Source organism: Callospermophilus lateralis, chromosome 11 (genome assembly GCF_048772815.1).
Source record: "Callospermophilus lateralis isolate mCalLat2 chromosome 11, mCalLat2.hap1, whole genome shotgun sequence".
NCBI classification, from domain to species: domain Eukaryota; kingdom Metazoa; phylum Chordata; class Mammalia; order Rodentia; family Sciuridae; genus Callospermophilus; species Callospermophilus lateralis.
This window is the reverse complement of record NC_135315.1, coordinates 51775088-51800251: the sequence shown is the minus strand read 5'-3', so window position 1 is coordinate 51800251 and position 25164 is coordinate 51775088. Positions and strand designations below refer to the sequence as shown.

At 47.0% G+C, this 25164-nt stretch overlaps 1 protein-coding gene across 1 annotated transcript; it reads right to left on the bottom strand.

Moving 5' to 3' along the window:
• Positions 1 to 7214: 7214 nt before the first annotated feature.
• On the bottom strand, positions 7215 to 24376 carry Pfas (phosphoribosylformylglycinamidine synthase). Its single transcript, XM_076870119.1, has 28 exons — positions 24296 to 24376; positions 21190 to 21366; positions 20968 to 21103; positions 20186 to 20291; positions 19547 to 19736; positions 19316 to 19421; positions 18823 to 18963; positions 18597 to 18721; positions 18290 to 18418; positions 16770 to 16901; positions 16492 to 16620; positions 14890 to 14963; positions 14622 to 14778; positions 14256 to 14317; positions 13950 to 14111; positions 13553 to 13678; positions 13307 to 13438; positions 12668 to 12898; positions 12332 to 12512; positions 12156 to 12239; positions 11818 to 11973; positions 11502 to 11621; positions 11046 to 11191; positions 10717 to 10924; positions 10472 to 10563; positions 10273 to 10387; positions 9238 to 9561; positions 7215 to 9144 (listed from the first exon to the last, which is right to left on the bottom strand). Exons 2-28 carry the CDS (start codon positions 21329 to 21331, stop codon positions 8834 to 8836), a joined length of 4017 nt encoding a protein of 1338 aa, XP_076726234.1. The 5' UTR covers positions 21332 to 21366; positions 24296 to 24376; the 3' UTR covers positions 7215 to 8833.
• Between the last annotated feature and the right edge of the window lie 788 nt (positions 24377 to 25164).

Below are 25164 nucleotides of genomic sequence, written 5' to 3'. Positions count from 1 at the left end.
GCCTCGCTCAGTTGCTGAGGCTGGCTTTGAACTCGTGATCCTCCTATTTCAGCCTCTCAAGCTGCTGGATTACAGGCAAGTGCCACTGTGCCCAGTGACAGCCCATCTAATTCAGTCCTACCAGAGTGAGAATGGATGGACAAAAGGCATTCATCCATTCAAAAGGGCTCTTCCCATGATCCAGCCACCAGACACAAGGCCCTGCCTCCCAACACTGTAACACTGAAGACCAAAGTTTATCATGAGTTTTGGTGGGGACAATCTATATTCGGGGCTCGGGTTGTAGCTCAGTGGTAGAGCAATTGCCTAGCACATGTGAGGCACTATCCTCAGCACCACATAGAAATAAATAAATAAATTAAATAAAGCTATATTCAAACTAGCACCAGTATATGGGAGCCTGTAACTCTCATCATAAGGACCCTGGGCCTGCAACTAGCTAACAGCATATATCCCCACCACCCCCAGAATGATTTATATATTCTCCTAACTTAGTTCTGGCAACTCTTAGTTGTGATTTCTCAACAAACACGTGCCCTCCTGCATTTCACACCTGTCTCAATACATATTTCAGAAGTGGAAGGAGGCAATGTGGACATTCAAATAGGAGACGTGGCATGTTGGTGGCAAATATAACCCTGGTGACCTGACCAGAGTCTGAGGAGGGCCAGGGTGGAGAGTCCCATGACAGCTCTTCCGAATCCTGTGAACATCCTCAGGGAGGGAGAGCCCCATAATAGGCTGTCAGGAGCTGCCACATAGGAACCGAGTGCCTCTTAGCCCTGAGCGATGAGAATGTGGAGATGTGGCAAGCCAGCCATGGGCTGTGTGTGTATGTGTGGACTATGAGCAATGAACGTACAAAGTGGACTGAACCGACGACGTTGCTCCTCTGTTTGGGTGGGCCTCAACCTGTTCTTTTTGCTGCTCTGCCATGATCCCCACTCAGCAATGAAATGGGCATGGCCTCCCCAGGTGTCAGTCAGTCTTTCAGGAAGTTAGACTCAACCCCCTGAAACCTGACCCCCTGCCTCACTTGAATGGCTTCTTCCCAACAAAAAGCTTCAGCGTGTGCGTCTCTCTCTCTTTCCATGGACCCCCAAAGTCAGAGAAGCCCAGTTCACCTGGAGTGATCCTGAGTGTTTAGTCATGGAACATGACAGTAGGCAGGGTGAAGAGGGGTTTCCTCGATATATGACCCACACTAGGATCTCTGTTCTTGAGCACAGTAAAGCTACTCCTTGTTCTTTCCCTTGGGATCTCTGGGAAGATGCCACCTCTCTTGGAAACCCATGCATCCCAGCCTCCAAAGCACCACACACTTGACCTCTTTTCATCTGCATTTTTTTTTTTTTTTTTTAGCCAAGGCCATTTCCTTGTAAGTTCCCATAGGTGAGATGTTTATAAGTTTGTACTATGTTGAAAAAGGATCTAGAGGAGAGAGGAGTTTGCCTCTGTGTAACAGCTGAGATAATTCTCCAGTGGAGAAGGAGAACATGCTATGTCCCTAGTCCCTTCTATTTTCCTGGATATCTTCCCAGGGGCATCCCACAGTTCTCCAGAGCCTCAGGCAGTGGAAAGTCACACAACTGGTTAGACTAAATTAATGGCGATATTTCCTGATCAGGCTTCTCTTTTTTCCTTTATAACTTTATTCAATTTATTTATTTTATGTGGTGCTGAGAATCAAACCCAGTGCCTCACACTTGCTAAGAAAGCGCGGTGAGATTGAACTCAGGGTTACTGAGCTACAGTCCCAGCCCTCAGGCTTCTCTTTTTCTGTCACTCCCTTCAATGTTGGCTGCCAGTCCCTGAACACTCCCCCTAGATAACCTTCACCATTCATATTCCTGTGCCTCTCAAATCTTCAGCGCCATCTCCATCCCAGATCCCTTCTGCCCATGTCCTGGATACCTCCATATACATGTCCCATCAATACCTTAAACTCAACATGTCCTGAGCAAAGCATATCATCTTCTTCCCAGAGTTGTCCCTGTCAGAGTCATTGAAATGATCATGTGTCCAGTGTTCCAAGGAGGAAGCCTGGTCATCATCGTGGGTTCCTTTCTCTCTCTTCCTCTCCTCCCCACATCTGCTTCCTGGTGATTCTACTTCCTACAGTCTCTCAAATTCTTCCATTTCTCTCCATTTCCAGCGCTACCACCCTGGCTAGGCCACCATTATTTCTGACTGGACACCAAATAGCTTTCTCATTGGACTTCCCACACCCTCTGCCCTCTTCTCTGCAGCCACAGTGATTTCTCGAAACCTCACATTTGGCCATGTCTATTTCCTATATAAACCCCCTAGAATGATGTACCCTAGGACAACAGCTGGTTCCTTAACATGTCCTGTTAGGCCTCTCCTTTGCTTGTCCTCTTTCTCATTTGTACTTACTGTTCTGGACAGTCTCACTTTGGTTCAGTTCCTTAACTCACCATGTTTCTCGCCTCTGAGGCTTTGTAAACTTGTGGTTTCCCTGGAATGCTACCCCTGCCTCTTTATGTAACAAACTGCTACTCATCCTTCAGGTCTCGACTCACCCAGACGGTCCTTTGCTAATTCCAAAAGTCTGGGCCACATCCCTTACTACAAACACCCAAGGTGCCAGGGCTCCCCTAAAAGGGACTTGTTTGAGATCACTAATTCTTAGTCTTCCTCCCTCACGTGTGCCCCCAGGGCCAATCCCTTGACAATTATTACCTGGGTGACTCTTGGTTTCACAGCACTGTGTCCTGTTCTGTAGGCTCCCCAGACCGACAAGACAAATGGAACTACATGAGTCTATGACTGCTTGGGCTAAGAGGACCCCATGCCACCGGCTCTGGGCATTATGAGCGGGCTGCTTCCTTGGAGAGATTTCCTAAAGCCTCAGACTAAACACCAAGACCTTCCTTCCCACCTGCCCTGCCCCTGTCCTTGGGCCGCCACCATCTGGCTGTTTACTGCCCCCAAGTGTCCAATGACATAATGAAGCTTTCTTAGGTTTCTGCCAAACAGAGTCTTGAATACAGTGGGTGCCAGGGAGATACTATTAAACTGACCCTGGGTCTTTGGTGGCCCAGCTTCTGGTGGAGACATCCTCTGCTCCACTGTTTATTGCTTTTTTCCTGGTACTGGAATATGAGCCCACAGGCAGTCTACCATTGAGCTACACACACCTATTTTGAGACAGGATCTCGCTAAATTGTCCAGGCTGGCCTTGAACTTGTAATCCTTCTACTTCAGTCTCCCAAATTGCTGGTATTACAGACCTGTGCCACCAGGTTCAACAAAACATTCCCTTTTGACAGGCTTACAACTGTCTGACACCTACCTCCTTCCTTTCTAGTCTCTGTCACTTTTCCATGCCCTGGTTTGGGTGTGGTTTCCCAGACACAACATGAAGGGAAGTACAGTGAGGGACTGGGATAATCGAGATCAAAAGGTTCCCTGACTGGTGACCTCCCTAGAGAAGGCAGCCCCCACCAGGTGGGCCCATCTGGATCTCTTGTTTACATGCTTCCAGCAGCTGCCTACTGCCAGGCATAATAGCGCACAACTGTATTTCTAGCAGCTTGGGAGTCTGAGGAAAAAGGATCCCAAATTCAAGGCCAGCTCAGCAACTTAAAAAAAGGCTGGGCGTGTGGCTCCGTGGTAGGCACTTGGAGTTCAATCCCCAGCACCTGCCTGCTGCCTCCCTGCCACCCCTGCCAGTGGTACTCCTTCCAGCAATGAGGCACAGAAGGAAAACAAAACAATAATGTGTATTCAGTACTGTGTTGCTTTTTTTCTGAAAATTGAAGGGCCGGGTTGGCTGCCAGGCAGGTGTTAAATTAAGAGGCAGGCAGAGCAGCATATGCCTATAATCCCAGCTCCTCCCAGTTCCTTAGGAGGCTGAGGCAGGATTGTGAATTCAAGGCCAACCCTAGCAATTTAGTGAGACTCTCAGCAACTCAGCGTGAACCTATCTCAAAAAAACAAAAAGGACCGAGAATGTAGCTCAGTGGAAAAAGTGCTCCTGGGTTCAATCTCCAGTACCCAAAAAAAAAAAAAAAAAGGAGAGAAGGAAAGAAGACTCTCCCTGTTTCTCCACCACCACCCAATATCTTTCATTTGACCTGATAACAAGAAATTGAAACTTTGAATGACTGGACAAAGGAACAGGAAAGGGAAAAGCTTGAGGGAAAGTACAAACCAAGACATAAACTCAATCTCTAAATTCACTCTTTTGTGGGGGGTAGGGGGAGGAAAAGGGGTTTAAACGCAAGAGTATTTTACCACTGAGGTACATTCTTTTTTACTTTTTTTTAGACAGGGTCTAAGTTGCTGTAGCTGGCCCAAACTTGGGATCTTTCTTCCTTAGTCTCCTGAGTTGCTAGGATTATAGCTGTATACCACTGCACAGTTCACTCTTTTATTAATGAAAATAATTTTGTCGACTTTCAGACATTTCAACACTCATATTTACTTATTTGTTCAGTGGTCTCCTAGTCGGTGCCAGGCACTGTGTTAGGACACAGTGGGGAGTAAAAACAGAATTAACCCTGTATTGTGGAGACAGATCAATATAAGATTGAAATGGTGAAGACATAGAGCAAATTGGGCTGAGAAGAGAGGCACATTGTGTTACTGTGACAGCCCCATCTAACCAGTGATTATTACTAGAGCTACTGGCTCAGCTGATACCTTAAGGAAGGAAAGGACTTGCTTATGCAATTTGGATGTTTTTGTCAAGTTTTTGGCTTTAGATGTCAGGTGTGGAAAGCTGAGGTCACCAGATCCCTTCACTCACAGCACACAACTGTTGAAGTTCACTTAGTATCTTTTATCTCTATTTCTCATTGTTTTCCCCAAAGGCAGATAATAATGTACTTATCAGACAATCTGCTATTTTCTGGCTTTCAGAAAGCTGATAGGTTATCTTGCCAAATGGGTATAATGACAAGATACTGGATCAAGTTAAAGGACATTGAAAGTTGGACAAGGGAAAAAAGGATGAGCTGGAGATTTAGTTCAGTTGGTACAGTGCTTTTCTTGTATGCACAAGGCTGTGTTCAATCCCCAGCACCACCAAAAAAAAAAAAAAAAAAAAAAGGAAGAAAGGAAAGATGGATTGGGGGGAGTAGTTATTGGATTTGAGATCCTGATGACTTCTAAGCAGCAAAGAGGAAGGAACAGGGATTATGGTGGAAAAGATCTTGGTGATTACAAAATCCAAGATGAGGTTGGTAAAGCAGAATAGTGGTCACTATAGAGATGGTCATTGCCATAATCTAGAATACTTTAAGTCCATTAAGTGCTCAAATCTCTATAAGGGCAGAGAATAGGAGTCCAGGGCTAATACACATGAAGAATAAGGGAGTTAGATTGGGGATGTAGCTCTGTGGTAGACCACTGTCTAGCACATTTAAGGCTATGGGTTCCATCTTTAGCAGCCCCCCCCGCTCAAAAAAAAGGTGGTGATGGTAGGAATATTTAAGGACTATTTGGCTGTAAGAGATAGAAAACATCTTATTGGTTCACAGTGATGCATGCCTGTAATCTCAGCAGCTTGGGAGGCTGAGGCAGGATGATCATGATTTCAAAGACATTCTCAGCAAAAGCGAGGTGCTAAGCAATTCAGTGAGACCCTATCTCTAAATAAAATAGGGCTGGGGATGTGGCCCAGTGGTCAAGTGCCCCTGAGTTCAATCCCTGACACCCTGCCCCTCCAAAAAAAAGAGGAGCTAGAAAACATCAAAATTAATAGGACTTAAGGCAAAAGTTCATCTCCTACACTTACTACAAACAGTAATAGTCTGCCCAAGGCCTGAATGGCCCTCCTCAGTGTCAAGAGATAAGTCTCCTTCTCCCTATTACACTACTTTGCATAGCAACAATTCTCCAAGCTACCTCATGGTCCAATATGGCTGCTGGACTTCTATTCCAGAGAGCAGGAAGCAAGAGAACGTACCTCATTTTAAAGAACACTTGGAAACTGTATATATGTCATTTCTTCCATCAATTTTGTCACAGCAGCCACAATCTCAGCTAAAATTCTGTAGGTTCTATTTCTAGAAGGGGGAAACCAGATATTGGGGACCAACTGGCAGCCTCTTCCACAGGGAATGATGGGGCACTAGAACAAAGAACAGGGTGATGGTGATATAGCAGAATGGCAGGAGCCTCAAGTGGAAGGGGGGTGAAGTCTAGAAGTGGGATACAAAGGAACCTAACCTTCAGCTCCCAGTAAAAGCCACCCCTGGGAGGGGCTGCAAAAGTGGTTTCCCATGAAGGCAGAAACACAAAACAGCTACCCATAGTGGTTTGCTAGAGGACCTTTGGGTTGGGGAAGGAACACAGGAACTGGGTCAGGACCAGCAAGGGCAAGTTTGTAAGACTACTGGATGAAAACAGGAATGAGGGGCTGGGGTTGTAGCTCAGTTGTAGAGCACTTGCCTTGGATATGTGAGGTACTGGGTTCAATCTTCAGCACATTAAAAAAAAAAAAAAAAAAGATATTAAAAAACAAACCGGACTGAGGAGCTAAATGGTCTTGGTATCTAAGACAGGTAGGTCTTGCTTGGCCAAGGTGATCCAAACTAGAAATGGTTCCACCTCTAAAACCACAATTTCAGGGACTGGGTTGTGACTCAGCAGTAGAGTGCTCGCCTAGTGTGTGTGAGGCCCTGGGTTCAATCCTCAGCACCACATAAAAATAAATAAAGGTATTATGTCCAACTTCAACTAAAAATAAATATTTTAAAAATATATAAATAAATAAAACCACAATTTTAGCCATTAGAGCTAATCAGCAGGCTACCTCACAGGTTGTCCAACTCTTGTATCACCTGACCTCTAAGCCTCAGTACCAGCCCCAAACTGCACATTCGATGTTACAAGGTTAACAAAATATTTATTCCTTCCCAGAAGCAGGAGGAATGTTCAAAGGCCAAAAATGATCCATAGGTGGGCAATACAGCTTAGGGCAGGTCACTATGCAAAACAATGAGGAAAAGATGTTACTTCTCCACACCCACACACACACACACACACACACTTTTTTTTTTCAGTGTGAGGGAACGGGTACGGGGGAACTCATGTCAGGCCAGTGCTCTTCCATTGAGTTACATCCCCACACTCACAATTTACACCATCAATCTCTTTAGGACTATCCCCTATCAGAAGCACATGCCCAGCCTTCTTCCTCTCCCCACCCAACCTGGTGCCCTCAGAAATCTAAGACTCCAGTCTTCACTTTCAGGAAAACTCCTTTAATTAAGATGCCCAACATTTTAGGGGGACAAATGACCTATAGCAGAAATGTCAGTGAGCTCTACATGTGTGTCAGCAAAGGGAACAAGGAACAATGGAAAACAGCTGCCAGCAAAAGACTGCAGGATGGTAGGAAACAGATGGAGTAGAATGAACATGCCCCTGGCCACCTCCCCCCAAGTTATGTGACAACTCCTTGCAATTTAGTTATACTTTGCCTTTTTTTTTTTTTTTTTTGAGAATTAATGCAGATACACAGAAAATACCCAGCACCTGTTCAGCTTGGTGGTGCTATATCCAGGTATTATCATTTGGGGCAATACTGGGGAATATAGGGGTGCTCTGTCACTGCAACAACATCCCTAACCCTTTATTATTATTTTTTAAATATTCATTTTTTCAGTTTTAGGTGGACACTGTATATTTTCATGTGGTGCTACCCAGTGCCTCATGCATGGTAGGCAAGCACTCTACCACTGAGCCAAAACCCCCAACCCCAGACCATTATTATTTTTTAATGTTCTGAGACAGGGTCTTCCTAAGGTGTCCAGGCTGGTCTTAAATTTGTGATCTTCCTGCCTTAGCCTCCTGAGTCACTGAAATTACCAGTGTGCACCACTACACTTATCTTATTTCAAATTGTTAGATCATAAAATGCTGCTTGGCACAAAAGATAATCAACAAACATTAATGAAATGAACAAAGAGGTAGTATTAGAATAAACTAAGGGCTCTGATCTAAGGATGATATTCACAACTGCTATCAGAGAGCTAAATTAGGAGAAACATCAAGAGTACTGGGTTTAAGGGAAGGCAGGTGGAACACACTTGTAATCACAGCAGCTCAGGAGGCTGAGGCAGAAGTATCGTGAGTTCAAAGCCAGCCTTAGCAAAAAGCAAGGCACTAAGCAATTCAGTCTGACCCTGTCTCTAAATAAAATACAAAACAAGGCTGGGGATGTGGCTCAGTGGTTGAGTACCCTGGAGTTCAATCCTTGGTACCAAAAGAAAAAAAAAAAAAAAAAAAAGTACTGAGTTTAGAGGGTGGCACCAGGCCATCCCTGAGACACAGCCAGAAATCCTGTCAAAGAAAATTCTGTAAGCAACAATTCTCAGTTAGCACAGCTCACTTGAAAAGGAATCCAGGAAGCTTCTGCTACTAACAATGAGAATGGACAGGGTCCACTGCATGCTCTGTTCCCAGATCCTACACCAAAATGAAAAAAGGGGGACATAAACTTCCCTCAGAGCCCAGGAGGGAAATGAGGCAGGATGCAGTGATTGCTGAGGAAGTGAACAGGTGGGAAGGCAAGAGAACCCCAGCACTTGCACCCTAACTTTCGCTTATCAGCTCTTTGCCCCAAGCCACAGGCTGCTTCCTAAACACAAGGAAGGGCAAATGATGTTAGAAGATAGAACTAAGGACAGCTCTACAGACAAGTTTCCAGCAGGCAGATGAGTAAATCAGCTGAGCTTTTCTTTGCATTTTGGTCCTTGTCTGAGATACTTTTGGAAGTCATGAAGGGTAATCCTGAAGGTGACAGCGCAGCAAATACAGAGGGATAAGTTGTAAGGGCAGGTGAGCCTGTCCAGTTGGCTCAGCAGCCTGCTTCCTGGGTCCAGTTTCGGGCATTGATGAAGAGCTGAAGCCACGGGGAGGTGGTAAGAGTGTCAAATGGAGGGGGTCGCCATGCCCACTGCCATGGCCTCACAGCCCTCTCAGGATGAGGCATAAGAGCCAGGTGGCGGCCATCATGGGAGCAGACACCAGCCACACCCCTTGGAGAACCATTGGGATTCAGTGGGTATTGCTCTGTGGGGTTCCCCTCATCATCTGCCCAGTGCAGGGGAGCCAGGCCTTTGGCCTCAATCTGGGCTTGGAGTTCTGGAGAAGAAAATGCCATGTAACCTGGGAGGGAAGAAAGAAAATGAAAGTCAAGTTCCTTCAGGCCCTTTATCCATTCCCAGCCCTCAGTCCTCCCCCTGCCTTCCCAGGCCTGACCTTCTCCATGGGCGCTCCATACTGGCAGCACAGCACCTTCCATCCCTTGAAGCATCAGGGCTGGCCCAGGCCCCACACGCACAGTGGCCCAGCGAGACTCAAAACGCCCAGACAGGTTGTGACGCAGCATGAGGCTGGGCTGGGTTGGCCAGGAGTCATGATCCATATCCCCGACTTCTTCATCAGGGTTGCCACCCACCCAGCCCAGCAGAGCTAGCAACTGACAGCCATTACACACACCCAGGCTAAAGGTGTCTGGCCGCTTCCGGAAACGTCTCAGCTCAGCCCCAGCCTGTGAATGAAAAGTCACAGCAGCTGCCCATCCTAGAAGGGAACATGGAAGTCAGGTGAGATGTGGGAGGCCTCAGAAAAAGAGAAGCCAAGAATGAAGGGAAACAGCTGTTCTTTGACTCCAGCAGGTACCCCTCTCTGCAGAGCCTGGGGCACGAGAGGGAAGAAATGGGCTTGTCTGCTTAAATCTGATGTTACCAACTCCTGGGACACAGATGGCCAGTGATTTTCTTTTTGCTTGGCCAACAGAACATTAAAAGTTTTTACTTAGGTTGGGGTTGTGGCTCAGTGGTAGAGCGCCTGCCTAGCATTTGTGAAGCCCTAGGTTCAATCCTCACTTGGTTCAATCCTCAGCATCATGGATAAAAAGACAAATAAAATAAAGGTACTGTGTCCATCCAGAATTAAAAAAAAAAAAAAAAAAAACATCATATATGTTTTTATTGAGTTGTTCAACACTTAAAATAAGATCTCATACAAAAACCTGAATTTTCAGCTTTTCTTTAAACAATAAGGGTCTGGTTATGTTGAGCCACCTTTTCAATAGCTGCTTCAGCCGAGCAGCAGCTGCCCCTTTAGATAGGACATAAATTGTCCAGATTAGCAAGACCCCACCCAGATAACCTGCCCCATTTATTAACCTCAGGCCTTCTGCTGACACCTGAAAACTGAACTCATTCGCTCACTTTCCCCTTGGCTTTGTGGAGGTGAGAGATTTGAGGAATGTGGCAGAGGAGCACCTACCTTTGGCAGAGCCCAGGACATCTGCATAGCTGAAACCACCCACAAAGGCCACACCACGGAATGTGTCTAGCCCAATGGCCCCAGAACAGAGATCCTGCATGGTCACGTCCCACACCTAGCAGGTAAGAGAAGGCAAATGTCAGGGTACCCAGTCCGAGGCTAGATCAAGGCCTCTAGCTCTGTTGGCCAACCTACTCACCTCAAACCCAGCCAAGTGGAAAGCATCAGCCATCTCCCGGTCTCCATTACTACCCTCTTCTCGCAAAATGGCAACTCGCGGGGCAGGACCACCTGGAAGGAGGAGTGTCTCTGGTCTAAACAGTTACTTCCCCACCTGAACTCCCCAGACACCTTTTCCAGAGCAGGCCCAGGCACCCAGGTCTTGGACTCCACACCCAGGCTGACGGCCTAGGAAACCAAATGTTGTTGTGCACACTCCCTCACCAAGCTCATGGGGCACAGAGGCCTTGGGGAAAGAGGGGGGCAGGCAATAGCTGGGCCCCATCCGCTCCCTTAGACCCTGTTCCTCTTCTGCCACATAGTGTGGCTCTGCCTGCAGCCGGTCCAGCTGGAAACTTGTTTCCTCCCAGAGGGCTCGCAGCTGCCCAACTGGCTCCTCCACAACCACAGTCCCATTCACTGATACTCGAACCTGAAAAGGGCAAGTAAATCAAGAGCTAAGAGAAAGGACAGCCCCTCCATGGCTGGCAGAGAGGCCTATAGCTTCTTCGCTCAGACTGCCCACTAAGCCCCACTCTCCTTGGCTTCCTCACCATGGCATGGGGACCAGCTTCGCCTGTGTGGCCCAGCTCCAAGCAGTGGAGGCCAGCACTCCTGTAACGCTGCAACACTCCAGCTAGGTCTGGCTTCTGCACCTCCAGCACCAGGCCTGGCTCCTCAGCAAACAGCACTGGCAATGCTGGGAGAGCAATGGAGGCAAGTCAGGGTGTTTAGGGTGCTGCCAGAGATTTAGAGGCAGCAACCAGAGGTGGGGTGAGGACTTGGATGGTGGGAAGAGGAAGTTGCATCAGGGACTGTGGGGGGTCTTCAAGGGGTGCAATAAGGAACATAGTGGGTGCCATTTAGTTCAGCTGTCAGGAGATAGCTCAGAAGAGACAGTCGAAGAAGACCCAGGGAAAATGGGTTGAGGACATTCTATTCTTTATCAGGAGATGAGGTCTGCAGGGTAGAGAAGGCAGCCAGACCTGACTCTAAATCTAGTTTCTTACCATCGACCCCAGGCGCAGCTACATCCACTTCTATCCCACAATTCCCAGCAAAGGCCATCTCGAGCAGACAGGTGACAAGGCCTCCATCGCTGACATCATGGCCTGAGCAGAGGAGGCGGTCTGAAGGAAAGTAAAAAAAGTTCAGTGATCTTGGGGCCCAGCCTGATGGCTCCACTTAACTACTTCTGGAGAGTCCATGACAGTGGGTGAGAAGGTAACACACATGGGGAACAGAGAAGGATCCAAGTCCCTAAGCCCCACGTACTTAGCTGGTGAGCACCTGTTGCCATGTGCACCACCTCTCCCAGGGCCTCACCTTTTAGAAGCCCCTGGGTGATCCTGAAGGCATGAACCAGGTTCTCAGGAAGATCCAGGTTGGGAGGCTGTTCCCCGAGCTGTGAAAAACACTGGGCCAGAGCTGTGCCCCCCAGCCGGTGCTGCCCAGGGCTCAGAGGCACATATAGCAGATGGCCTGAAGAGAAGAAGGGGGGAGATGGATAGTTCAGGAGTACCCTTCCTGAAGTGCTCATACCATTGCCATTCCCAACATGCAAGAAGATGTCCCAGACCATTAGTTCCAGAAAGTACCACAGCCCAGTGCTGAGATGAGGGAGCCCCCAAACTAAGACCAAGTTCAGAGCACATTGCACATACCTCTCCCTCTAGGATGTTTGAGGTCTGGGGTCACAGTGGCTGTGATATCTGGACAAACAGCATAAGCTGAGATGACCAGTGACCCTACAGAGCAAGGAAGACCAAAAAAGAGTGAGATTCCAGCCCAGCCAAATGGTCCCTTCTCCATCCTCCTCTCCTGAGGGCCCCAGCCTCACCAGGAGCCCGCACAATCTCAGCGCCGACTCGGGCAGCCATGCTGAGGGAATCCTTGCCACCATCCACTGCCACACCCAGTGCTGCCATCACTGCCACCATAGCCTCACAGGCATCAGCTAGAGCTGCACCTTCCCCTGGGAGCTTGGCTGCCCACATCCAGTTCCCACTGCACTTCACATCCTAGGAGAGTAGAGATAAACATTAGAGTGGAAGAGACATGCAGACTGGGTATAGAGGGACTGGGTGGTTGTGAGCATGAAATGAAAGGCAAGCAATGAATGTGGAAGTGTCCCAAAAGCCTGGAACTCTAGGGTAGAAGTTGTCAGGGAACTCACCCGGAGATCAGTGACCAGAGCAAACACCAGGTTGGTGAGGGCTTCAGCCACAGCCAGCCGGGCAGCCACCTTGGGGTCCAGCAGGCTCTTGACTGGCTGCTCTCCCAGGGCTGTGGCAGCCCCTACGAGTTCCTGGTGACTCAGTGCTACGACAGCTACATCAGCCAGAGGAGTGTGCAAAGGTCCAACACACTGCTGTTGGGCCACCAGGCCACCCACAGAGCGGTCCACCTGTGGTATGAAATACAATTGGCAAGAGGGCAAAGACCAGAGAGCTAGGGGCTCAGGTTGTATGTAGCTCAGTAGTTGAGGGCTTGCCTCGCATGCATGAGTCACTGGGTTTATTCCTCAGCACCGCATACAAAAGTAAATAAATAAAATAAAGATATTTTTAAAAAAAGAACAGAGAGCTCAGGTTGTCCATTTTTTCCTGAGGGAGACAGAACAGTGGGAAACCTGGCTTCCCTCCAACATGCAGATAAGAGCTCCACACAGAGGGTAGGCAGCAAGAAGACCAGGGCATGGGGTGGAGGTGAAGGTGTCCCTGTTCTTCCCCCCAAGACTCTAGGGCTGTGGTGGTCCTAAGGGGAGGAAAGAAAGCAGATGGCTGAAGGGGTGAAGCAGGGGTGCAGGGAAGACCTTGGTGGTGAGATAGCGCTTGCTGGCCACAGATGGCAATCTCAGAACCCGCTCCAGAGCCTGGCGCACACTTAGCCCCTGAGGCAAGGCCAGGGGCTGCAACACAGGAGAATCCCTCTGGAGGAAGAACTCCTACAACAGAAATGGCAACAGGGGAATGTGAATACCCACAGAAGGCTGGGTGCAAGCAGATGATGAGGATCCCGAGAGGAGGGCCACAAGAGAAACACATCCCATCCCACATACCTTCTGAGGCATCTTGCCCAATACCCATTCGAGCTCCAGGTCCACAGGGGTTGGGGGAGGTTTAGGGGGGGCATCCCCCTGGCCATTTCTCCCCATGGGACACTCACGATCATCCACCAGCACGATCTATGGACCACAGAGACACCACCCAGAGGGAATGAGACTACGAGCACCAGCAGGAAATGCTTCCAGAGATTAGGGCAGAGATGGTCCTTCCACCCCTTGTTTATCTTCCTCTGTAATTTCTATCTTCCCCCTGCTTCCTACATCTGTTCCTCATATGTTCTTTGCCACCATCTCCCATCCTTCTCCCTTGACAGTTCTTGCTCTAGCCCATGAAGCCAGGCAGCTTGAACCTACCAGTAGTGTCTGCTTTTGACTCTTGGAGCCAACTCACCTTCTTGTCTCCAGTAATGGTACCCACAAAGCAAGCCAGGCAGCGTTCCCGGGCACTGACACGACTCAGGAAGTCGCGGTGGGGGGGCCTCAACAGAAGTGCATTTGACTCCTGGTATTCGGCCCCCCAGATTTCCAAGGCATTCAGGGTTGGGTCACCCAGCTACCCATACATGGCAGAAAGCAAAGAGAAGAATCAGTAGGCCTTCCCCCACCTCACACTGTTGCTAGGAATTGGGGATCATAAAGGAAGGATGGCTGGGGCTGATAGAGGGGGGACTGCCAGACTTCAGGGGATGAGACCAACCTGGAAGCGGCTGGTGTAAATGATGGCCCCTGCTGGGTCACTCAGTTCCTTTAGGACATTGCCTGGTGAAAAAATTGCAGGGAAAGGTGGCAATCTGGTCATGGTCAGCTCCAGGCAAAAAAAGGGCAGTCCCAAACCTCCAAAGGAGCACCTAATTATGTCCCTGCAGGAATTGCTGCTATAGTCTCACTACCAATTGTCACAGGGCAGCAGGCTCCACCCACTCCAACCCAGAACTGGTCCAGAACATATAGCATGAAGGACTTAAGAGCTGGGTGGTTGGTTGCAGATGCTCAATGTCTCTCCCTAAACCAAATTTGGCAGGAGTTAGTAAGCCCAGCACTTTGTCCCAACTGCTTCCCTCACCATTGCCACCAGCACCCTGATCATGGAGGCTGCAGATGGGGTTTTCCATGGGGGCTTCCACACAAGCCCGGATAACACGGTTCATTTTCTGTTCCATTTCTGGGTCTCCCCGCTGCACAGCCCCAAAATCCAGGTCACTGGCATTATCTCCCTGCACCTGAAGGAACATAAAGCATAACTCAGCTCAGGGAGGCTGGGCTCCCTCACCTCCCACACACATAGGACCTAGCACCATCATGAGTCTGAATCTTTAGCTATTCCCACTCACCTGCACAGATGAAGCTGCTCCACCTCCAACTCCAATCCTATAGACAGGACCCCCAACCTTTACAACATCCATGCCTGCAAAGAAGAAGGGTAGAAACAGAACACAGGGAAAGCCATCACAAGCCTCTAAAGCAAGGTAGCATAAGGACAAAGAAAGTTTATGTGAGGGATACATGATCGTAATACTCCACTGGGCTGATGGGAGACTGAATTAGAACAACATCTACAAAGGACAATGTGGCCCTAACAATCAAAATTACAAATACATGTAGCTCAGTGGTAGAGCACTTGTCTAGCACGGACAAGATCCTGGGTTTGACCCCCAGTACAGCAAAAATACATACATACATACATACATACAAATGCTTCTGTTCTTTGGGAAAATACACTGCAAGGAATATTTTTTTTTGGTACCAGGGATCGAACCCTGGAGACACTTAACCATGAGCCACTCCTCAGCTCTTTCTATATTTCATTTAGAGAGAGGATCTCGCTAAGTTGCTTAGGGCCCCACTAAGTTGCTGAGACTGGCTTTGAACTTGCAATACTCCTGCCTCAGCCTCCCTAGACACTAGTGTTTCAGGCAAGAGTCACTATGCCGGGCATACTTCAAGGAATTTATTCTATGAATTTACTCACAAGGATACAAAATTTGCCTACCTATAAGAGTAAACATTGCAAACTGGGCGTAGTGGTGCATGCCTGTTATCCTAACAGCCTGGAGGCGAAGGCAGAAGATCACAAGTTCAAAGCGAACCTCAGCAATTTAGCAAGAATCTAAACAACTTATAAAGACTCTGAGACCTTATCTCTAAAAAAAAAGAAGAAAACTGGAGATGTGGCTCAGTGGTTAAGTGCCCCTGGGTTCAATCCCTGATACCAAAAAGTAAATAAATAAATAAATAAAAATTTAAAATAAGGGTTGAGGGATGTAACTCAGTAGCAGAATATCCCTAGGTACAATCCTCAATAAGTTCTAGATGAAGCAAAGAAAAAAAGAGCAAATATTCATATGGATCTACTTGCATATGCAGCAAACACTTCTGGTAGGACACAAAAGTAACTGAATAAAATTGATTGTCTCTAGAGAGGGAAACTGGGGTCTGGAGGTCAGGGGAAGGAGTTTTCAATGCATAACATTCCTTGCCTTTTGAGTTTTGAGCCATGTGACCGGATCACTTAGTCAGAAAATGGGACCTAGACTTTTATCTTGATTCCACCATAGCTCTTAGCACAGTCCTCAGCACACAATGAGTACTCAATAAATGTTTGCTTAATTGAACTGAACAAGCAAATAAAAGTCCCTGGCATATAGCGAATAGCGAACAAACATTAACTGCCTCAATTTAGCAGGGTGTGATCCAGAAACATAGGGGTAGGGGTGAGAAGGGCCTCTCTCCCACATAAATAAAGTAGGGAGGAGACAGAGACAACAAAGGCTGAGTCTGCTTGCTAACATAAACCACTCTCCTGTCTTGAAAACCTGTACTGGAGGAGAGACATGAACCAAGGAATTAAAAAATAATCAATAAATGTCCCCTCAATTCCCTCCATGAAACTTTCCTGTGCTGACCGAATACAGCGAAAAGTAGCAGGTTTTTACCTGGCTCTGGAGGTTCCTTGCCCACATGCTCAGCTTCCATGGACCCAATGCCCCCACTAAACATAATGGGTTTGATCCACTCACGCCGCTGACCATTAGGGAGCTGGAGGCCCAAAGAGCGGGCAAAGCCTGGAGTGTGGACATCAGAAAGAAGGGGTTAGGAACCAATCACCCAGACCCCTAGCCTTTGCCCAATACCACAGTCCATGGGTCACACACCCACCCACAAGCCCCTGGGGGACTACATGATCATTATCCCTCTACACACCCAGCCTTACCAGCCAACACTGGTTCCCCAAACTTGTTGCCATAGTCAGATGCCCCATTACTGGCTTCGATGGCAACCTCCAGGGGCCTGGCAAAGTTCCCAGGGTACTGGAAGCTTGGATCCTCCCAGGGAAGATTATAACCTGAGAGGAAAGAAGAAAGTTGAATGGACTATAAAGTTATAAGATAGAGTTGGGCATGATGGTGCACACCCATAATCCCAGCAACTTAGGAGGCCTCATGAGAAGAGAAGTTTGCAAGTTCAGGGTCAGCCTTGGCAACTGAGACCCATTCTCAAAAAAATAAAAAAGATGGATTGGGGATATAGCTCAGTTGGTAGAGTGCTTGCCTCGTATGTGCAAGGACCTGGGTTCAATCCTCAACACCACAAAAATAAATAAATGAAAAGGGCTGATAATGTAGCTCAGAGATAGAGCATGCCCTTGGCTTTGATCCCCAGTACCTAAAAACAACAAAAAAGAAGCAGGATGGAAGAACCAGCATCATTGCACAAGTCTAAATCAGTAAGGACCACCCACCTGGTTGAAATGTCCACTTTAGCACAATGTAGAACCTGTAGTTAAGTGCTAGTCTTTTTCTCCACCGCCCACATCAGCCTTCCCTCTTCTCAGTATCAGACTTCTTTTTTTTGTTATAGTACTGGGGATTGAACCCACCTGTACCCACATGCTAAGAAAGAACTCTACCATTGTGCTACATCCCCAGCTCAAATATCTAACTTCTTAAGCTTTTCTGAGAAACTGGATTTTGGAGACAAATAGTGATTAAAACACAACCCAGGGCTGGGATTGTAGCTCAGTGGTAGAACACCACTTGCCTAGCATGTGTGAGGCACTGGGTTTAATCCTCAGCACCATATAAAAATAAATAAAGGTCTACTGACAACTAAAAACAAACAAACAAAAAAAACCCAAAAAACAAGACAATCTAGATGTGCTCAGTAGTTAATGTGGTTAAGTGCCCCTAGGTTCTATCCCTGGTACTAAAAAAAAAAAAAAAAAAAAAGACAACCCAGCATCATGTTTTCTGGCTGAGACAGTAATAGCTTCTAAAGTAAATCATCATGGTTAGCGACACATGCCTGTAATCTCAACAGATATAATCCCAACAGCCTCAGGAGGCTGAGGCAGAAGGAATGTGAATTCAAAGCCATCCTCAGCAAGAGCAAGTTAGAGTGGCCCTAAGAAACTTAACAAGACCCTGTCTCAAAATAAAAAATAAAAAGGGCTGGAGATGTGGCTCAGCTGTTATGCACCTTGGGTGATTCAATCCGCAGTACCAAAAAAAAAAAAAAAATTATGATTCTGCAAATCTAGGCTGGCACCCAACATCTCCAATGGCCTACATACCTCATGATCAGGGTCAATGAAAAGCCAGCTATTCGGGAGTCCTCCCTCCCCACAAATAGACACCCAGATGACCCTTTGGCCTACAAAATACAAGCATGTGGTGTACAGAAAGTCTACAAAAAGTCTGGAGGCAAGGTGGGTAGAGAGGAAGAAGACTGGACCTGGGATATGCAGGTTTCCAAAGCAATAGCCAGCAGTGCCAGCCACCACATGGGCCCCGCGGCCCGTGCACTGGATGTCCCGGATTCGGCCCCCTGTGCCCGTGGTTGCACCACTGAAGGGGGCTACTCCTGCAAAGAGAGAGTGGGGGAGGCATGAGTGTCACAGAGACAAACCTCATCCCTGACCACCCCCATGGAAATAAAGACAATAAGCGTTCCCTTTTTTTTCCCAGACGCAGCCTAGATACCTGGGACCTTTACCCTACCCTACTCTCTGATCTCTATCCCTCTCAGGAACACAGCTCACCTGTGGGGAAGTTGTGTGTCTCGGCAGTGAAGACAACATGTCTTAGTCCCTGCCGTTGCTGGAAGCAGCTTGGCTGTGAAGGGTCCTCAGGTCGTAGGAATCGGACTTCCTTCCCCTGGATTGCACTGTGGACATGTCCATGCTGGACCCACTTCTTTTTCGAGATCTGTACTAACCCAACCAGGTTCCAGGGCCTCCCCCTCCCCAGACCCAAGGTACAAGCAACCTGCTGTTGTCACAGAACTTGAGGACATTGTTTGGATTCGAGGACATCTGGGTGCTCATGATAGACTCAAATAGCGAGTGTGCCAACTTCTTTCCATCCACATGGAGCTGGCCCTTGAAGAACCAGTGTCGGCTGTGCTCACTGAGGGAATTACATGAAGAAAGGAAGGCAGAACAAAAACAGGGGTCATTCCTCAGTGCCATGTCCTCTCAATAGCATTCAGCAGCAATTATGGCCTATTCACACTTAAATAGGTCAAAATACATTCCATAAAGTCAATCATCAAGCATTCTGTCACTGTGGATTACCCAGAGCCAAAGTAGAGATGAAACCAAGATCTGAAGACAGATTCCTGGATGGTTAGGGGGAGCCCAGGCCCTCAAAGACTCAGAAAGGCCATTACACCAAGGAAGAACTATGAAGCCAAGTCCCCATGGTCTACCCTTCTAATCTCCATGAGCTCACATATCAAAATGACCAAATTTGTCCTCACCTATTGGACTGAGCCAAGTCAAAGGCCTCCACAGTGCTGGGATTCCGCTGTAGTTCCTGGAAGCGCTTGGTATAGAAATCCAGGTCCCAGGAGTCTAGAGCCAGACCTATAATACAAACCCCAGAAAAGCTTACTGTATGGCTCAGGTCACTTTATTCCAGGTCTCAATGTATCTACTGGCATTCTAGTATCCTGGGTCTTTCCCTTCCATTCCCACAGACTCCTACTCACCTAGCTCCTGGTTGGCCTTCTCCAGGGCAAGCCGACCCTCAGCTAATATGTTGATGGGGCCATTCACGGGGGCTGGGATGCTTTCAGGGGAGAAGCTCTGGATGGGATGGGGAAAGTGCTGCTCTGTCATCCGGTCATGCAGGGCAGCCAGAGCCATGGTCTCCACTTCAGCTGAAGGGTGGTGGGCAAACTAAGAATGAGACACACACAGAAGGCAAGGGATGAAGAGTGAACTGAAGAATGGAGGGAATACTCCACCCTTGGCTCTCCAAATATACAATGCTAGTCCACTGCTACCATACAGCACCCCCCCCCTTTTTTTTTTTTGCAGTGCTGGGGATTAAACCCAGGGCTAGGCATCCCCAGGCCTATATAGCACCTGTGTCTAGACAACAAAAAGAAGACTCCCCTTCCAGGAATGAGTCCATGCTATGATGCATAAATTAGCAGAGGAAACAGAGACTGGATTTCTATCCTATTCATCCCTTGATAAGGAATCTTTGGATAGTGACCAATTCATACAATAATGAAGAACAGGTCCAAAGCCAGGAACTCTTCCCTTGCTTCTCCCATTATTTCCCTAGATCTTAGGATCTAATCTCTTCTAGTACACCTCCTCCTAATCACCCATTGCCTCACCGAGAGCCGGTAGCGTCGGGTAATCTCCACACGATTCACAGCTCCCAGCCCTGAGGCCTGGCACACAGAAACGATGTTGGTGGATGTTGGAGTACAGAAGTTCAGCCTGAGGAGTGGGTCAGATGGTTAGGACCTTGCTAGGAAAGGCAGATCCTATCCATCCTGTCCAGCCAATCTCCAATCACTATCCCCTCACCAATGGTCTCCAACCTCAGACTGGGCTCCAAGAAACCTGCTTTCAAGTCACTCAGATCAAACTATAACTATCCTCTAAGCAACTCAGTGAGACCCTGTCTCTAAATAAAATACAAAAAATAGGGCTGGAGATGTGACTCAGTAGTCAAGTGCCTCTGAGTTAAATCCCTGGTACCCCCCAAAACAAACAAACAAACTATAACTATCCTTCTAGCAATAAAACTGCTGCAATTTAGAGGCTAGAGCTGTAGCTAACTAATAGAATGCTTCCTTAACATGCACAAGGCCCTAGACACAAACCTCAGTACTAAAAAGTCAAAAACTGCTACAATTTTAACTTCTCAGAATACAAGTTATTTTACTTTCAGAATATATCTGAGAGCTGGCTCAATCTATAAAGGCATTTACCACATGGAGAAAATATGTGCAGTTTCCGAGGAAGGGAGTAAGATGGAATGAAAGCAAAACAAATCTCCTGATGATCACAAGAGGAACTTACAATGGAAGTGGAAGGGATATGCAGTGAATTCAAAAGAAAGGCTATATCCTAGTTAGTGAAACAATCTGCCCCAGGTTAAAACACATACCTGGGCCCAACTTCCAGCAGCAGGTCATTGGAACCTGGAAGGAGCCAGGACTTTTGAGCAACATCATCTAGCAACAACGGGCAGCCAAACAGCCATTTCAGCTTCTTTATTTCCTCAGCATTCGGGAAGGCCTCAGCTACAGGGAGACAGAGCAAGGATACATTAAGATACTACATATGGCACTATAGCACTTCATTCAAGCATCCAATATGTAGGCCCAACCTGTCCAGTCCACATTGTAACAGAGTTCTGTCTCAACACCCTGCAGCTCTGGTAGTTGCCTTTGTACTTTCTGTAGAGTGTGTCCAGTCGCTGCCCCTTCATGGCCAGAGGGTCGGACATAGAAGTGAAGGACTGGGGCCATCTTTGCAGGTGTCCTTTCAGGGAAGAATTAGTTTCCTTTTAAAAAAATTAAACAAACAAAAAAAAAAAATTAAAGCTTTCCTGTTTAACTAATTTCAAGTTTCAAGGACAGTCGAGACATTAGTAATAGGTTAGGGGAAAATAACAGGGGCACTCAGAGAAAAGGTAACCAGGAAAAGGTAGGCTTCTAATCTACTTCACTCATTCAACCATGATTACACTCGGAGCTCACAGATATACACTGCCTCTTCCCAAGAAGTATTAGAACACAGTGTGGACAACTCAAACTTAACTTATTAAAAACTGAATTCAGGACTGGGGATATAGCTCAGTTGGTAGAGTGCTTGCCTCACATGCACAAGGCCCTGGGTTCAATCCCCAGCACCACAAAAAAAAATAAATGAAAAAGAATTCACCCTTAGCATGCTAAGGCCCTGGACTTGATCCTTGGCACCACAAAAAGAGAAAAACAAAAAACTGAATTATTTAACTACTATGTCCAGGACCAAGGATTGTGATATTGCCAATCTAGAGGTCACTTTAACAGTTCTTATCTTACTAGACGTCTCAGCAACATTTGACTTACTCATTCCCTACTTTTTGAAACAACACCCCCTCTGGCTTCAGTGACACCACACTTTCCTGTATCTTTCCCACCTTCTGGTTGCTCCTTTTGGGTCACTTTTGCTGGTCATTTGGGTGCCCAGGGCTCTATTCTTACTTCTCTTCTATTTCTTAAGTGACCTCATCCAGTCCTGATTTTAAATATTATCTGGTAGAATGAACAAATGAAATTGCCAGCATTCAACAATTTTTGGCCAAAAACAGTAATTTCTTATGGTTCAAGTTAATATTTGCCAATGAATTCTATAACTTTACCCAACACTGACAATTCCTGAAATTCCAGATAAGTACATTCAAAAGCTTGTGGTATCTCCACACACTGATGTCTCATAAACACAGCAAATATCTGTTATGGCCAAAACAGGAATTCTTTTTTTGTTTTTTTAGTTGTTGATAGACCTTTTATTTTTATTTATTTATTTTTAGAGAATTTTAATATTTTATTTTTTAGTTATCAGCGGACACAACACCTTTGTTTTGTATGTGGTGCTGAGGATCGAACCCGGGCCGCACACATGCCAGGCGAGCGCGCTACCACTTGAGCCACACCCCCAGCCCTAGACCTTTTATTTATTTAATGCAGTGCTGAGACTCGAACCCAGTGCCTCACACATGCCAGGCAAGTGCAGTACTGCTGAGCCACACCCCCATCCCCCAAACAGGAATTTTTATTTATTCTCCAGAGTTGCTATTCCCCATGTCAGTAAACACTACCATCATCTAATTAATTGCTCAAACCAAAAACACCAGAGTTGACCTAGAGATGTAATTCAGTGACAAAAAAACTTGCCTAGCAGGTTTTTCCCTCAGTCTCTCTAATCTATTTCCAAATAGCCCTCAAATCTCATCTGGACTACTTCACTCTAGTCCAAGCCTCCCCTCTCCACTCACCTGGATCAACGTACTGGCTTTGGGAACAGAGTCTGATTCCACCTCTGCAAAACCACAATCCATTTGCCACATGTCAGCATAAAGATGATGGCTTCCCATCACACATGGTATAAAATTTCAACTCAGTGCTCTGGATTACCTGGTCTGGCCACCTCTTCAACCCTATCTCACCCACTCTGCAAGGATCCCACTAGGTTCTACTGTATTCCTCTAACTTACCAAGCTCGGTACTAAAAGGTATTTTTTCCTCTAACTTACCAAGCTCGGTACTAAAAGGTATTTTTTTTTTTCACCCTTATATATGGATAGCTAGTTATTTTTTCTCTTTTGGTACCAGGGATTTAACTCAGGGGCACTGGACCACTGAGTCACATCCCTAGCCCTATATTTTTGTATTTTATTTAGAGACACAGTCTCACTGAGTTAGTGAGTAGCTTTTTGCTGAGGCTGGCTTTGAACTCAGAATCCTCCCTGCCTCTCCTCCGGGGAGTTGCTGGGGAGTTGCTGGGATTAGAGGCATGTACCACCCAGCCTGCATGGCTAGTTCTTTATAGTTATTTAGATTTCAGGGAAAATTCACCTGCTTGGAAAGGCCTTATTGGACTAGCCAATCTTAAATAGCCACTCTCAAATGGCTCTGGTTAACTTCTTATATAGTATTCACCCCAATCTGACATTTTTATTTACTTTTCACTCTATATTCCCCCCCTAAAACAAAATCTGTCTGCATGTGCTGTAGCTGCTTCATCTTCGTTTAATCACCAAAGCTTGAGCAATTCCTGGGGCTTCCTTTTTAAACATAAAGCTTAAAAAGTAAATAAATGAAAACGTGTTGCCTGAGTGAATGAATTCTTGGTTCCCACCACTCCTCTGTCCCTCTCTTCTTTCAGGGCAGTCTTCCTGAAACCATTTTATTTAGATTTTCATCTGCGGGGCGCGGTGGCAGATGCCTGTAATCTCAGGGGCTCGGGAGGCTGAGGCAGGAGGATCCTGAGTTCAAAGCCAGCCTCAACAAAAGCGAGGCACTAAGCAACTCAGTGAGACCCTATCTCTAAATAAAATACAAAATAGGGTGGGGGATGTGGCTCAGTGGTCGCGTGCCCCTGAGTTCAATTCCCGGTATACCCCCAACCTCGCCGCCAAAAAAAAAAAAAAAAAATCCCAGTGCAATATTCCTAATGATTAGCATGGTGCCTGATATAAAACAGGTGTTTGACAGTTTTTTTTGCTGAATTAAAGACTCGGGAGCCAAGTCTGAGTGGTTAGGCACCCACGTCCAGCGTCTGCGGAGCGCGCACACGAGGGGATGACTGGATACCCCTACTACAGCAGGCACGCAGGCCCCAGCTGCACTTTGCTCGGCCTGGTGGGGATACTGAAGCGGCCTGGACTGGACTTGGGCTGCACCACTAAGTGGCCTTAAAGCCCAGCATGCGGTACATATACTCACGGGAAAGCTGTCCACGCTGCGCCTATGCCACAGGAATCTTGGCGCCTTTCGCGTCATCTATGTGCGACGCGGTAAAACGAGCTAACGCTGGCCTGCGGGCGGAAGTGAACAGGAAATGCCCCGCACACTTCCTCCAGTAAGTGAGCGGCATCGCAGCCCTGCGGCTGTTCTCGACCCAAGCTCTTTGGGTCGGGTTGTCTTCCTGGTGGTTTCTTTTTCCTTTTCTTCTTTCTTTCACTCTTCTTTCTCCCTCCCTCTCTCCCTCTTCTTTTCTTCTTTTGCGGTACTGGGGATTGAACCCAGAGGAGTTCTACCACTGAGGTACATCCCCAGCTCCTTTTAAGAATCATTATCTTTTTTTTTTGAGACAGGACCTTATTCAGTTGAGAAGCAGGCCTCAAACTTGTGCATCGGCCATCGAGCCCGGCTCCCATTTGGTCTCTTCACAAATCCTCCTTGAATTGACATTTGTAAAACACACACACACACACACACATTCAGTTCCGTGTCCTCGACTCTGTCTTTTTTTTTTTCTTTTCTTTTTTTGATACTCTGTTGGTCTGTGCAAATGACAAATATTTTGAACGCAGGAGACGGAATGAGAAGCTTTTTCTGCGTCCAGGATTCAGTTTCCCTCCCCCTTACCCTTTGACTTTCTTGGGATGAATGTATGTATATAGTATGTATGTATTTTGAATAAGAGAGGCTGAGGCAAGAGGAACTTCATAGCCAACCTCAGCAATTTAGTAAGGCCCTAGGCAACTCAGCAAGACCCTGTCTCTAAATAAAATAATAAAATATAAAAAATGGCTGGGGATGTGGCTCAGTTATTAAGCGCCTCTGGGTTCAATCCCCAGAACTGGAAAAAA

What these genes read in the sequence shown, in the direction of transcription:
- Pfas (XM_076870119.1), bottom strand. Translation starts at nt 21,331, where the DNA reads ATGGCCCCAGTCCTTCACTTCTATGTCCGACCCTCTGGCCATGAAGGG. An exon ending in TTACAATGTGGACTGGACAG is followed by an intron (nt 21,104 to 21,189) that starts GTTGGGCCTACA and finishes GTCTCCCTGTAG; the next exon opens with CTGAGGCCTTCCCGAATGCT. An exon ending in TGGAAACCTGCATATCCCAG is followed by an intron (nt 16,902 to 18,289) that starts GTCCAGTCTTCT and finishes CTTTCCTCTCAG; the next exon opens with GTTATAATCTTCCCTGGGAG.